We start from the raw sequence: 15675 nt of genomic DNA, 5'->3' as shown, positions 1-15675 counted from the left end.
CACTAATTGTATGTGTCATTTTGCATCTCAAATTTGATCTCAATCTTGAACAAGTCATTGTGTAAAAGAGAGTTAGAACAACACAAAACAATGAGGCTCATAATGGTTAATGGACATATAGTAGGAGACTATGGATCACCACTTACTTCGAGAGCTTATAAAAGGGCAAAGGACTCCAAGTCATTCAGAAACAAAACAATACCTTATGCGCTAAATAAATAGAAAATTTTGTTGCCAAGTGAAAAAGCAATAGTCATTCTAAATGCTAACAACATTCCAGCTTTATCAAGAACATCCACTCGGTTGCATTGCTGACCTTGCTTTAGTTACGCTTGGCCACGTTTACTGATAATTTTAGCAGGAGTAACTGAGATCAGCGGCCTCGGCTACGGCTTGCTCCAAGGTCCTTACTATTGCACTAAAATGGAGGAAAGAACAAGAATAGATAAACCAGATGCAATTAGAATGATGAACAATTTGCAAGTCAAAATCCAAGAGAATTACTGATGAATTATGATCTTGTTTCTTCTTCTCCATGACTTTCCTCCAAAAGTTTTGATCCATTAGCATGGCCTTGTCATCCAAGCTGCAGAAGGAAAAAACAGAACAAGGTTCAGTTGGAAGCATGGAATATTAGGATAATTACTAAATCTAAATCTATCGCGTAATTCCAAAACTTGTAACTTATAGAAATCAATCAAGTATTTTCAGAAACAACAAATTTATCATGTACTATATAAAAAGTAACAAATCTATCGTGCAGAAAGAAAAACTATGTTAAGAATGAGCTAAGTTATGATATAACTAATTGGGATATGAGATCGCTGATGACAAGTTTTGTTTTTATGTAGAAACTGAAGTTATTTCGTAAACACAAGATAGATTCATTAAAAATTATAGAGCGCATAATAGATTGCATCAGGGTGTCATTTGTCACAAAGTGAAATTTTTTGTCCCTCCCAATTGAGGAGATAAAAGTCTAAATCACTTTGAACACACAAAATGCTACTATATGGAACAGAAGATATGTTCTTCGTTACAAGGGATGAAAAACTAAGAAAAAATAAAAATAAAACACATTTTATCAACGACCAATGAATTCTCACCAATTTACTACAAATTCCTACTTCATCTGGGACTAACCAGACGCAAATTATGATCTAGACAACATAAATACATATATAATCCTGTATCATAGATTTGAATCCTGGAGCTAACTTCCATTCCAACTGTTGAAGAAGGTAGGTTAACAAACAGCTCTTAGATAAATGATATGGATATTCATTTAATGTAGCACATGGATATCAAAATAACAAATTCTTAGGCAAAGTCACTGAGTTATCATGTTTCTTATTGTTATCTTTGTATAAAATGAAATGCTCTACTTCATTAAAATCCATATTTCCCATAATCTTGTCACCCAACAGAACCTAGTGCATATCCAACAAGAAATTATTTGCAAATTGGTTCTTCTACCTTGACAGGGCAACACGAACATTACTGCCAAGAAAAGATACAAAAACTAACAATAATGTGACCGAAGAAGGTTTCCGGATTCCGTTTTAGGTTTCCTAATTACCATACGCCGGAGGTACCAGTTAACGCCACAATAAACATGGACAAGCGGAATCAGACCAGCGAACGGCAACAACAAATCAAATCAATGTGAAATGAAAATAAATATACGGAAATAGAGAAAGGAAAGGAGAGGACGACTGACTTCATGTGTTTGCGGAGGCCGGAAGAGGCGGAGGTGCAACAAGAGACGGCGGCGATGGTGAAGGAACCCATCCAGGCGTGCGAGTCGCTGTCGGGATTGGTGTGGGGAACGCCGGGATCCCCTCGATAAACCCTTCGGAGCCAATCGTCCATGGAAATCTTCTTTCGATCGCTCCTTCTTCCTCGATCGGCTTCCCTTCCTTCGCCAAGAAACCAAATCCGCTTCCAGCGTCGCGACCGTACGCTATTGCGTGATACGACGCCGTGCGATATTACTCTGGTCGCACGCCACGTCGTCGCGACTTAAGTAGCGAAATCAACCCGACCCGTTTATTATTATATAGATAGATTATTTATAAATTCCCAAATTTATCATAAACTTTATTTATTTTAATGAATCTTCTAAAATTAATAATCTTTCACATATTTAACAAAATGTATCCAATAACTTATTTTATTTCTAATTAAATTTTCACATATAATACGACATTAATAGCCTATGAATAAACACGCGCGTAAAATACTGATTATTATTATTATTATCTAAAAATATGTTAGTATTGATAAAGAATTTAAATATTGAAAATTGAATAAATGCCATTTTCTCTTAGAAATTGAAAATTACACAAACTTTAGCGTGCTAATGCCATTAAATAATGATTCTCTAATTCATTCTTCATCCCCTAGCTCGGTGATATGGTAAAAAAAGTAAAGTCCTTATTTGTTTTATTCATCTTAATTATCAACTTTCAGATATCCATCGTTAAAATTAACATTATATTAGAAAAAAAATATAATTCAATAAAAATATAATTAATATCTATAAATTATGAGAATAGAAATTAAAAAAAGAAAAATCATTTTTATTTTTTTATTATCAATTGAAATGGAAAAAAAAATAGTTAATGGATATATATTATTTAATTAAGTATTTCAATCATGTATGAATAATTTTATTAGATTCATCTTCATAATCATATTCAAAAATTTTCATCCAATTTAAAAGAAATTATCATCCCTAATAAGAGATAGCATCCTATGCAAAATATCTCATACACCCACAATGCTTGAATTACTCATGATGCTAAATCATGACTCAATCACACTTTTCAAATTTATCTTGATAGTTGATAAAAAACTTTCATGCCCACAATGCTTGAACTACTCATGATGTTGAATCATGACTCAATCATACTTTTCAAATTTATTTTGATAGTCGATAAAAAATTTTCATGAAATCAAATCGATCACATCTAAAATTAATCGATTTGACAAATTAAATACCTAATTTTTTTTTAAAAAAAATCTAATTCATTCTTCATAATTATTCCTTATTTTTAAGAAAAGATATTCTTTTTCTTATTGCATTATTCAAAGAATATTTCTCAGTTCATTAACGTTGAAGTTTCCATAATAGGGATAAAGTTTCTCCAAATATATCTAGGGTAAATTTCAACACTATATTTACAGATCTATTAAGATTCAATGTCCAACCACAATGTTGCGAACACTCAATGCGCAAATCGCTTATCGAAATCAAACTAAATTTTTTTGAACTAATCAAACTGATCAAATTTTAAATAAAAATTGAGCAAACCAATATTAGTTAATTTGATTTTCAATTGAATTAACTAAAATAATTAATTTTTTAAAATATTATAAAAGATTTACTAATTAATTAGGGATTATACATATTTATAAATTTATAAATTATTTTTTTATTTTAAATAATTTGATTTATTCGATCTATTTGATTTAATTAAATAACAAATTTTAAAATAAAAATCTAACAGAGTTAATCGAATTAATTAATTTTTTAAAAAATTAAAATTTTAAAATAATTAAATTAAATTTTTAAATTTGATCGATTCAATTAATTTATTCAATTTAATTGAACTTGTGCTCATCCCTACTTCAATGCCATCCAAAGTAAATCTGTACGTTCATACTAACAAGATTACTAAACCACTTGAGTCATTTTTTTGGTCGGACGGATCGGGTGGCGGCGATTCAGTTCAAGTAAAATAACAATGTAAAAACTCGACTCAGCCTAATTTTATTCTGCTTTAATTTTTTTGATATAGTTTGTTGATAATATAATTAAATTATGTAAAATTGCGTTCTTTCCTAAAAATTAGTCCAAATTAATTAACATTTTTTGACTAATTATTTATATTAATAAAAAAATACTTACACATTCTTAAAAAAAAGTTATAATTCTCTCTCATATTATGTAAAGAACTTTAGAATATAATTTTAATGAATGTTTATGCTATCTACGAAATAGAAAAAACAATCTTATCGTACATTCTTCCTTCTACTCACAATTTTTTTTAGCCAAATGCGTAAGTTTCACATTACCTTTTCAAATAAATCTAGGCTAGATTTCCACACTAGATCCATAGAAAATCTAATCTTTGCTAGATCTTTGACAAATTAATGTCCAACAACTTTACTCGATGCGCGACTTGTAAATATCTTCCAAGGCGATGCGAAGACTGCACGTTGACTCCCTTCTTCCCCTCGACAAACCCCACGAGGTTCGCAGATGTCCACCGTGTCTTTGGAGCTAGCAACGTAGCAAGAATGTTGCAAGTATACTTTTATTCATATAATCCCCTACATTCACAATGCTTTTCTTTGCTTTGCTTAATTTCTACGAAACTTAATTATTTCTGAACATATTCAATAGCAAATTTTGGCCGAGCAACGAAGGCAAGCAACTGATGTCATCACTTTGGAGGCATATCGGAGAGTGCAAGACCCAGTGTACAAGAACGTCGGAGTCAAATCGATCGATGTTTCAGCGAGATATCAACGTGGCCCAACGTGAGCTAGCACAGATGCAGGCGCATGCCGCACTCTATGCAGCTCGAGCACACTCGTAGACCACTCCACTCGATGCACTGCTTGCAGATATCTTTGAAGGTGACGCTGCGAAGACTAAGGGTGAATATTCGATTCAAATCGAATCGCACCGAATTAATCGAAATGGAATCGAACTAAATTTTTTCGAATTAATTGAATAGATCAAATTTTTAAATAAAACTGAACAAACTGAATCGATAACATATTAATTAATTTAGTTTTCAACCGAATTGATTGAAATAATCAAATTTTTTTAATATTATAAAAGATTTATCAATTAATTAGAAATTATAAATTCATTTACTTAAAAATTTATAAATTATTTTGTTATTTTAATTAATTAAATTTATTCTATTTAATTGAATAAGAATTTTTAAAATTGAAATTAAATTGAATTAACAAATTAATTATTATTTTTTAAAATAAAGTTTTGAAATAATCAAATTAAAATTTTAAATTTAGTGGATTTGATTGATTTTTTTTCTGTTTAATCAAATTTGCGCTCATCCCTACTTCAATGTAATCCATATCTAAAAAAGTAGTCCCTGGGGCAATGGTACAACGGTAGGACATTCAGGTTGTTACCTAGGCACTTGCGGTTCGATCCTTAGCTATGGCGTATTTGTAGACATCTGGGTTGATCGCTGTGTGAGCTTCCCGATTTACCCTGGTGGTCGGTGGAAAACTTCCGTGGGATCGAGTCGATCACCTTCAGGGATTGAGTCCATGAGACTAACTGGGATTTATCATATTAAAAAAGTAAATTTGTATGTTCACACTGACATGATTACTAAACCGCTTGAGTCATTTCTCGACCGAATGGGTCTGGCGACGATTCGGTTCGAGTAAAATAAAAATGTAAAAATTCAACTCGACTCAATTTTATTTTTCTGTAATTTTTTTCTGGCTGATTTAGATTAACCTCTAAGACACTTAGGGGTGTTTGGTTGGGGTAATCTATGATTACCTTGGTTATCTGTTCAAGGTTTGTTTGGTTCAAATTATGATCGATTCCCAAGTAATATAACATTACCGCCACATCAACAAATGTGTTATAACCCGGTAATGTGATTACCTTGGCAGCCTAAGGTTTTCTACGATTCCGGAGGTTAACAAAATTTTTTCCATGATTACCCTCTAATTTTAAAATTAAATTAATTAAAATGTACTACGAAATCTAATCAAAATTGAATTAATTAATTCAATAAATTTTAATTTAAATATTTATAAATTAAAAATAATTTATTTTAAAATTTAAAAAATAAAATTAATGAATTATATTTATTAATTTAATAAATTATTTTATTAAAATAATTATTTTAATGAATTATTTTATTAAAAAAATATTTTTTAAAAAAATTTTAAAATACAAAATTAACAAATTATATTTATTAATTTAATAAATTATTTTATTAAAATAAAATTATCATATTATATTTATTAATTTAACGAATTATTTTATTAAAATAATTATTTTAATAAATTATTTTATTAAAATAAATATAAATTTATTTTAAATTTAAAAATATAAAATTAAGGAATTATATTTATTAATTTAATGGATTATTTTATTAAAATAATTATTTTAATAAATTATTTTATTAAAATATATAAATTTATTTTAAATTTTAAAAATAAAATTAACAAATTATATTTATTATTTTAATATTGTTTTATTAAAATAATTATTTTTTATGAATTATTTTATTAAAATAAAATTATTAAATTATATTTATTAATTTAATGAATTATATTAAAATATAATTGAATGAAGGGTAATATAGTAAATATAAATTGGTTATGTTTAATTCCTTCCAAATAAATAAAGTAAACCAAACAACATTAGGTTATGTTTTATGCCCCATAACCTTCGTTATGTGATTACCAGGTAATCACATAACTAAGGTTATATATCATAACTTGAACCAAACGCACCCTTAGAGAGTTTGCCTTGTGATTAACAAGGAGTCCTGTTCATAATATAATAAGTTGACTAATATTGATACTATTTAATTGAATTTTAAATTTTAAAATCGAAATCAAATTAAAATAATTAAAATAAAAAAACAAGTTGATTTGATCTAATAATCCAACTAAACTTCTTAATTTAATTGGTTTATTCGATTATTTTGATTTAACGGATATTTTGCTCACCGATAGTTATAAATATGCTATATGATATTATTTTTTAATTAACATCAGATATTTAATTAATGCTTTAAGCTAATTAATTAATTATGAGGTAATTAATCGATTTGATCCATGCAATGAAATTTTTTTATCGAATAAATTCTCATCATAATTGATATATATTCGATTCTTAAATTCATCAATGTAAATTATAAAGACGTTAATGCCACTATCCTCCTGTAGCCTTTAGGGGTGGAATAAATTAATATTTGCAATATATACTAATTTTCCTTTTTAAAAAAATGGGCATACGATTCAAATTAATAATTAGGAATATATGTTGTCTTGATTTTTACCCTCGCAATTAAATTAATTACCTTGAAGGGGCATCGAGATGTACATGTGAGTGATCGAGTTTGCAGTGCCGACGTTGATATATATATACCTGGATCATAAGGGTTGCGGACTTTTGATGGGTCCGTGTGTACTATGTATGTAGATTGGAGCATCGTGAGTGTGCGAGCGAGCGTGGCACGGGATGGCCGAATTAAGCGGAATTAATGCCGCGCAGGGCACGGAGAGATGGGATGGGAGTGGCGCCGACTGCCGAGCTGCACCTGCATGCGCGCGGGCGTTAATCTGTGGATGAGGTTTGCGGACTTTTTGCTTGCTGGGTTACTTAATTTGTAGGGATGCGCGTGGCGCGGTCATCGGCAGGCAGTGCAGTGGGCGGGATCGATCGGGACGCTGCGGCGTGCGAGAATTCGAGACATATAATGTATATAGCGTGGCATGGGATATGATACCTAAGTTATTTCTCAAGTATGGGCCAAGCGGAATGCTGCGCCTGGCCAAGTGCATTTTTTCGGAACTTGAGAGGGATGTGGTCGGTCTTTGGCTAATCTTATGTGACATTGATAGTCAAAATTAGATAGGTGGACGTGTCAAGGCAAAGGTAAATAGTCAACATAAAATAGAATACCATTTGAGACTCGGTCACTCGGCTTCTCGGTCTCTCGGCCACTCGACCACTCAGCCTCTCGATCTCTTGGCCTCTCGATCACTCGGCCTCTCGGCCACTCAGTTTCTCAATCTCTCAACCTCTCGACCACTCAACCTCTTGATCTCTCCGAGCCTCTCAGTCAAGCGGCCCTTAGCCCTCCTCAATCTCTTCGGGCCCCATCTCGAACCCCAGCAGGTGGCCTCTCTTGAGTCGACGTGGAGTTGTCATTCATGTAGGTATATAAGCCCTCCAATAGGTACGAGAAAACTCTTTCGGCAATTTGGCAAACTTCTGCTTCTTCTTCTTCTACACTCTGATTCTCTAGCTTCTTCCCGCACTACTACTAACTTGAGTGTCAGAGTGGTTTGTAAGGACTCTCGGCACCAATCTAACCTCTTCGCTCAGTCTACTTTCAGGTCCCTTTATTGGTGGAAGTGAGATCTCACGTGAGTCAAATACTAATTTGTTAATGGGTGGCTTGACTGTTCACAACATCCCTAAAGGTTTTGGGTCAACATGAATATCCCCAAGCATTTAAAATTGACATCCCTTGAGTACTCAAAATTGACATCACTAAGCACTAAGTGTTCATTTCCAAATGACATGCATCCCGAACACTAAGGTCTATTCAAATCAACAGATTCAAATACTGAATGTACATTTCTAGTCCCTCTCACCCAAGCCCTTAATTGACATCTAATGAAGTTTCATTTGGATTTTTTTCTTGAACACTTAGCTGTCATCTAGCACTAACCCAATCAGGTTCGAGAGACGAGAAACTATGTGGTTGGTCAGTTTGATACTCTGCCTCAATCTCTGACAACTCCCAATAGCTCAATAACCTCTAACAACCTATTTGTCAACGGCCTGACAATATCAATATATGGTTTAACGGTTGTCACCCTTGGCGTCTCAACCAGACAATATCAAGTACTACATGGAAATTTTCTTTCATTAACTATATAAGAATCGACGAAGGTAAATGAAAGGGAGGATAATTTTCTTCTCGCAAGCAAAGATGACTTTTCTCTATAAACTCTAATTCTCCCATACGCTTTCTTTCTCTCACATCTATGTGTTTTCTATTCCTTTATCTAGTACTGATTTGAACGTTAAAATGGTTACACTAGTAGGGTGAGCCAGCCTTAACTTATTTTTATTTTGAAGTTAAGGATAAGTATGGCTCTGAGAGAGGAGATGGCTGAAGAAGTGAAAAAGGACATCATCATTTTTATATTTAAAAATATTTTTTTATTAATTTGATAAAAAAATATTTAAATTTAATCAAAATCATTATAAATTTATTATGACTTTGTTATAATGTTGTATCAATCATTAAATGATCATTATAATAGTATTTAATGACTGTTATAACAGTTTTATAGTTATTTTGACGATTTAAAAATAATTTTAATTAAGTTTAAGTATGATTATTTTTACTAAATTAAATTAAAAATGAAAAAAATATTTTAACACAGCTACTGTAGTATTTATTATAGTAATTACTTTATAATTGCTGTATAGTATTGAAATAAAAGTAATTTTAATATAAAAATAACAGGGTGTTTTTTTAATATATATATATATATATTTTAAAAAAAAATACCCGAAATTACAACGGACTGCTACTGAAAGGGATATATCTGCACGCCGGTGCGCACATCGATGAGTACCCTTTTCGCTGCACAGATCGCAGCCACGTAGTGAGTTAAGACCTTCCATTAATTAATATATGGCCTTCATCATGGCATGGATCAGTACTGTACTGTCTTATCCTCTTCACAGACGTTGTCGTTAATTTGCCATTGGCTACGTGGGTGAAGGTCGACCTTTTCCCATGCATGGTCCACCCACCCTTATCCCATTCCTATATACACCATTATATACGATAGAGTCAAGAGAAACAGATCAGGATCATCATCGAGTATTCGAACTTGAAAAGGCATGTTTATAAAGTATATATGTTTCATTGTCCTTTACGATACATCTTATGGCCTTTTGAGAATTTATTGGTGGATTAATGGTGTATCTCACTACCTACAGTTTGATATATATGCCATGTCCAGTCATCCAATTCATTTTATCCTCTTGTGTTAATCATTAGACTGTAGATAGATGGGGCTCCTAAATCAATCACATGTTTGTGAGTAAATAAATATTTAATTCAATTATATTGAAACCGTTAAAGTAGCATCTTTTTTTAAATTTTTTTATCAAAAGATAATTATTTCATGCTACTTTAATATATTTTTATTTTTAATTTTTATTTTTAATATTGTTATAATAACTATGAATTCGTAACTCTATAATATAGAGGTACATCAATTCTCATGAATACAAATAAATTAATGTATTATAGTAGTTATAATATCAAATATTGATCAACATTATATTACAACAACACTTCAATTCCGATCAACATTAATAACTGCCATTCATAACTCTTATAATATAGATGTTCATCTCTAGTCAACACTAAGCAATATATGTCAACTTTATATTATAGTAGTTACGAATCATAACTATTATAATATAAATAATTTATTTATAATCAAAATTAATCAATATTATAGTGTAATAACTATAAGATCTACAACTATAGTTGTGTAGTTATTGCAGTTATATGCATAGGCGGGATAGAATATTCTTTTAATAATAAATGAAAAAGGAGCCTCCTTTTGAAGATTTAAATAAAAAGGATACTTTTTTTTACTATTTTAATAAAAAAATCTTTTTTTGAATTCAGCCCTTTAATATATATAAGATTAATTAAATAAATAATTTAATAAATTAAAATGAATAAATATAAGTTATTAATATTTATGAATAAATATTATGAACTCACAAATAGAATTATATATATATATTATGCGCATCAATGAAATTTTTAAATAGATATTTTTAAATGAATAAATAAATTTATAACATTAAACTTACTAATCAATCAAATAATATTAAAACTATATATAAAAAATAAAATAATATCTAAGTGAATTAAAATCAAGTTAAAATTCATAAAAAATAATCAAACCAAACTCTTGATTCATTTTGGATTCGAGTTAATTTTAATAGATTATTTTATGAAATAAGTTTGGATAACACCAAATTTGACCTTATTGCTTCCAATAAACTTGTTTATAATATATATTAATTTAGCCTCTTTAAACTACTATATTTTATATTAAATTAAATAAAATAATTTATTAATTACAACATGATTAATATATACAATATCCGATTTCTATTTATTTGTTTTCAATTTCAGCAACTAGTTGCCATAACTCCCAAACAAACTAGTGGACCCGGACAATGCAACCAATATGGGGCGTGGGTGGACGGCAAGTGGCGCGTAAAGTCATTTATTTTATTTTCCCATTTAGCCATATAATTGTCCAATAATTAAATTTTAATAATTAAATCCATTTATGGGCAATGAAGTCATCGTATCTACCGTTTCATTTACCTTTCTAAAGATACTCTTTTTTTATATATAATTAAGTCATCGGACAATGTAAAATTTCATTTTCCACCCGCCTAAACTTCACATACTTTTTAGAAAAGCCCCCTCCCTAAGTTTTATAAATTCAAAAGCAACCTCTAGACTTTACAATCCTTCAAGTCGAATATATTTTAAAAAGCATTTAGGATATTTGTCTATTAGAGAAACTTAAACTATAAATGCACGTTAGGTTAAATTAAATATTCACATAATTTAACTTTTCAAGTTGATACCAACAAATAAAAATTGATGCCATAATTAATGCCCTCTCAATCAATCCTCTTCAACATATATTTATTTTGTACGATCACTTTTGATATTTGTAACACAATTATTTAGTATCGCCTTTGTACGTAATATTCTATTGGCAAAATTGTTTATTCGAATGATTTAGGAACAAGTTAATTTGTTGACTCATTTTACTCCACTAATAAATGTGTCTTTTAAAATTTTAATTGTCGAGAAATATTTGGGTGAAAATGACAAAGTGAAGTGTGTAATAGTAAAAAATAGAAAACAAAGGGAATGATTTAGTAAATTTACCTTGATTTCCCTTTCGCCCTCCGTCACGTTTACTTGCGATCGTTATCTCTTCTTCCTTTTATAAATAAATGCACTTCAGCCTTCCGCCTCGCTTAACCGCTCTGCCATAAAACAACAGAGAGAGAGAGAGAGAGAGAGAGAGAGAGAGAGAGAGAGAGAGAGAGATGGAGAAGATGCAGAATCTCACCGCGGCCGCCATCTCTTCTTCCTCTCCCTCTCCTCCTCCGCCGCTGCTGCCGCCGCCGACGTCGTCGTTCGCGAGTTTGAGAGCGTACGGGCAGGCGGTGGCGGACACGCCCCGGCGGCTGAGGCGGCGGGCCGGGTCCGTGACGACCACCTTCGAGGAGATGAGCCGCCTCCGAGCCCGATCGGGCGCGGACATGGAGCGGTCCCTGCGGTGGCCGGATCTCGTCGGGCTCGGGATCGGTGGGATGGTCGGCGCCGGGGTCTTCGTCGCCACCGGGCGCGCGGCCCGGTTCGACGCCGGCCCCGCCATCGTGATCTCCTACGCCATTGCCGGCCTCTGCGCCCTCCTCTCCGCCTTCTGCTACACGGAGTTCGCGGTCGATATGCCCGTCGCCGGCGGGGCCTTCAGCTACCTTAGGGTCACCTTCGGTGAGTGAATGCTCTACTTCTCTGTCTTCTGCGGCACTAGATCCCCAAATTTCCCTTTCCCATGTCATCTACGCGCGATCTAATTTGATTCCAAGCGAGTTTATTCAATTTCTTCGATCGCTTGATCTTTGCTGCAAATTTCCCCGAGGAACTCGAGTATAAGCTGAAATGGACGGCGATACCTTATGATTCAGGGGAATTCGCAGCGTATTTGACGGGAGCGAATCTGATAATGGAGTACGTCTTCTCCAATGCGGCTGTCGCTCGGAGCTTCACCGCCTACCTGGGCACCGCCATCGGGGTGGACACCACCGCCAAGTGGCGGATCGCCGTCGCCGGCCTTCCAGAGGGCTTCAACCAGCTCGATCTCCTCGCCGTGGCCGTCATCCTCCTCGTCTCCATCTGCATCTGCTGCAGGTAACTTATCAAACTCCATTTCCTATTCCTTCGTTGGCCGATCGAGATCAACAGCAAGCCCCTGTCGCTGTCGCCCCCATTTTCAGTTGGTTACTCGTCGCTTTCATCGGCCGTATATGGTCCTTCCTTCATCGTCTTCGGCTCGGATTCCATGTCCTTGATCTCCTTTGTCGTGTTTTAACAAATCGTGAAGCTAATAATGTGGCGGGTTCCGACTTCGCCTTTTGCTTTTTGTCTTATTCCGGAAGATAATTGATCGAATCTTTTGTCTGTGAATGATTACTGCGGATTTTGAGTACTCTGTCTGACCTGAACCTCTGCCACAGCACGAAAGAGAGCTCCGTGCTGAACATGATCCTGACGGCGATCCACTTCGCCTTCATCGCCTTCATCGTCGTCGCCGGTTTCTGCCGCGGCGACGTGCGCAACCTGACTCACCCAGCGAATCCGGCGGAGAGCCCCGGCGCGTTCATGCCCTACGGCGTGGCCGGGATATTCAACGGAGCCGCCATGGTCTACCTCAGCTACATCGGCTACGACGCCGTGTCCACCATGGCGGAGGAGGTGCGAAGCCCGGAGCGCGACATCCCGGTCGGCGTCGCCGGCTCCGTCGCCGTGGTGACGGTGCTCTACTGCCTCATGGCCGCCTCCATGACCATGCTCGTGCCCTACGACGCCGTAAGTTAACGCTCTTCTTCTCTCTGCGTAATTACCTTTGTCTTTTTCCCGTGTGGGGGCCACGCGGGCACTTGCTTGTTTCGGGTGGACTTTCGAAGTGTCGTACTAAGAATTGATTAGTGGTGGGCCCGACACGGTTAACTATATACCCATCCCCCACTACTGTTTGAAAAAACCTCACTCCACCGTCAGTTTTCAATATTTTCACTTCACACCCTACAGTTTGGAAAATTGCATTTGACCAGAGTCATTTTAGTCTCTATCCAGTCAACAGCACAAAACTATGACAGTAAAAATGCAATTTTGTTAATTTCCATATGGGGTTGTTAAAATAAATTAGCAAACTTAATATTTGTTCAACATTTATAGAGTTAAAAAATAAATTAAAAAATTCACTAAACTAAATTAATAAACTTAGTAGATATGGTTCAACAAGCTAGTGAATCATGTTCATTAATTTTTTTTATTAAATTTATAAATAAATAAAGTAGTTCTCGAAAACAAATAAATAAATTCATAATACAAAGCTCATTAACTAATCAAATAGACTTAAAAGTATAATTTTTTTAAAATAATTAAATAAACTTAAATTAAAATTTTGATAATATCTATGTCAATCAAGGTCAAATTGAATTTTAGATTTGACTTGCCTCCACTACTTTACTAAATAATCTTGAGCAGTATGAAGTTTGGATATATTTGATCGGTTAAAGCTCTACTTGCACATAATATTCAAACCTTTTCATTTAACACTTCAAATTTAAAAATTTTTATACTACCTCTTTATTGTTTTACTTCCTATATTTTTTTGAAAATCATTTCATTTTGTATTTCCTATCATGTTACGTTCTATATTTTACTTATTTTTTCTATACTCTTGCTAATTTCATTTTAAATCCCTATATTTTACTTCCTATTATTTTATTATATATCCTATGTTTGACTTACCATTAATTCCATCCAATAAAATTATCCAGTGTGAGAACAAAATGTAATGTCATAAATGTTAAAATTCAAAGGGGCAAAGTGAAACTTTCTTAGAAATGTCTGGAGTTTTATAGGTACACTGTTATGGCGGCTGAAAGGAAACCCGTGATCTCGACCGTCGATGGCAACTTGCTGCGGTGCACCTGTCGTTGTCGGCCGTCGGTCTCGTCGTAATCTTGTCTACATTTTTTACCCCCTGCAGATCAATACGGAGTCGCCGTTCTCGGCGGCGTTAGGCGGATCCGACGGTTGGGGATGGGCGTCGAAGTTGATCGGAGCGGGCGCGAGCTTCGGCATCCTGACGTCACTCCTGGTCTCCATGCTGGGGCAAGCGCGCTACCTCTGCGTCATCGGCCGGTCCAGCGTCGTCCCTGCCTGGCTCGCGCAAGTCCACCCCAAGACCGCCACGCCAGTCAACGCCTCCGTTTTCCTCGGCGTGTTCACGGCGGCGATCGCGCTCTTCACCGAGCTCGACGTCCTCCTCAACCTCGTCTCCATCGGCACCCTCTTCGTCTTCTACATGGTGGGCAACGCCGTCATCTACCGCCGGTACGTCTCCTCCGCCAGCGGTTCCACCGCCAGCGCCTGGCCGACCCTCTCCTTCCTCTTCGTGTTCTCCTCCGTCGCTCTCTCCTTCACCCTCGTCTGGAAGCTGGCTCCCGCGGGCGCCGCCAAGGCCGCGCTCCTCGCCGTATTCACCGCCTCAGCCGTCGCCTTGCTCAAGGCGTTTCAACTCCTGGTGCCAGAGGCCCGGAAGCCGGAGCACTGGGGCGTGCCGCTGATGCCGTGGGTCCCCGCCGCCTCCGTCTTCCTCAACGTCTTCCTGCTGGGCTCCCTCGACGGCGCGTCGTACCTGCGGTTCGTCGTCTTCTCGGCGCTCGCCGTCGCCGCCTACGTCTTCTACGGCGTGCATTCGAGCTTCGACGCAGAGGAGAACGGCAGCCTCTTTAAAGCAGTAGCAGAGCATAACAGCTCTCAACTAGTATGAATTTGAATTTAATCCTTTTTTTTTTTGTGAATTAAATGTGGAATATAGAGACAAAAGAAACACATTCAAAGGGAGGAACAAAAAAAAAAAAGGGAAGAAAAACACACATATGAAAGTTAATTTGTAATTTTATGGCATCAATTGAAAGGAAGAACATCTATTAGAGTAGTTAGTAGATACCAATTGCTCTCATCCTTTCACAAGTGACAGGAATTCAAGGTCCAAGCT

General features: G+C 35.1%; 2 protein-coding genes across 2 annotated transcripts; one reads left to right on the top strand and one right to left on the bottom strand.

Moving 5' to 3' along the window:
- Positions 1 to 189: 189 nt before the first annotated feature.
- On the bottom strand, positions 190 to 1947 carry LOC141825975 (uncharacterized). The gene is made up of 3 exons (XM_074713240.1): positions 1721 to 1947; positions 505 to 586; positions 190 to 418 (listed from the first exon to the last, which is right to left on the bottom strand). The coding sequence occupies exons 1-3, from the start codon at positions 1870 to 1872 to the stop codon at positions 374 to 376; spliced, it is 279 nt and encodes a 92-aa protein (XP_074569341.1). The 5' UTR covers positions 1873 to 1947; the 3' UTR covers positions 190 to 373.
- A 9929-nt stretch (positions 1948 to 11876) lies between these two features.
- On the top strand, positions 11877 to 15655 carry LOC141828660 (cationic amino acid transporter 6, chloroplastic-like). The gene is made up of 4 exons (XM_074716114.1): positions 11877 to 12377; positions 12572 to 12794; positions 13121 to 13472; positions 14662 to 15655. Exons 1-4 carry the CDS (start codon positions 11927 to 11929, stop codon positions 15445 to 15447), a joined length of 1812 nt encoding a protein of 603 aa, XP_074572215.1. The 5' UTR covers positions 11877 to 11926; the 3' UTR covers positions 15448 to 15655.
- The last annotated feature ends 20 nt before the right edge of the window (positions 15656 to 15675 follow it).

Source organism: Curcuma longa, chromosome 4, assembly GCF_044706935.1.
Source record: "Curcuma longa cultivar G26 ecotype Majalengka, Jawa Barat chromosome 4, ITB_CL_G26_1.1, whole genome shotgun sequence".
Classification (NCBI taxonomy): Eukaryota; Viridiplantae; Streptophyta; class Magnoliopsida; order Zingiberales; family Zingiberaceae; genus Curcuma; species Curcuma longa.
The sequence above is the reverse complement of the archived record's forward strand: the minus strand, read 5'-3'. Positions and strand labels throughout refer to the sequence as shown.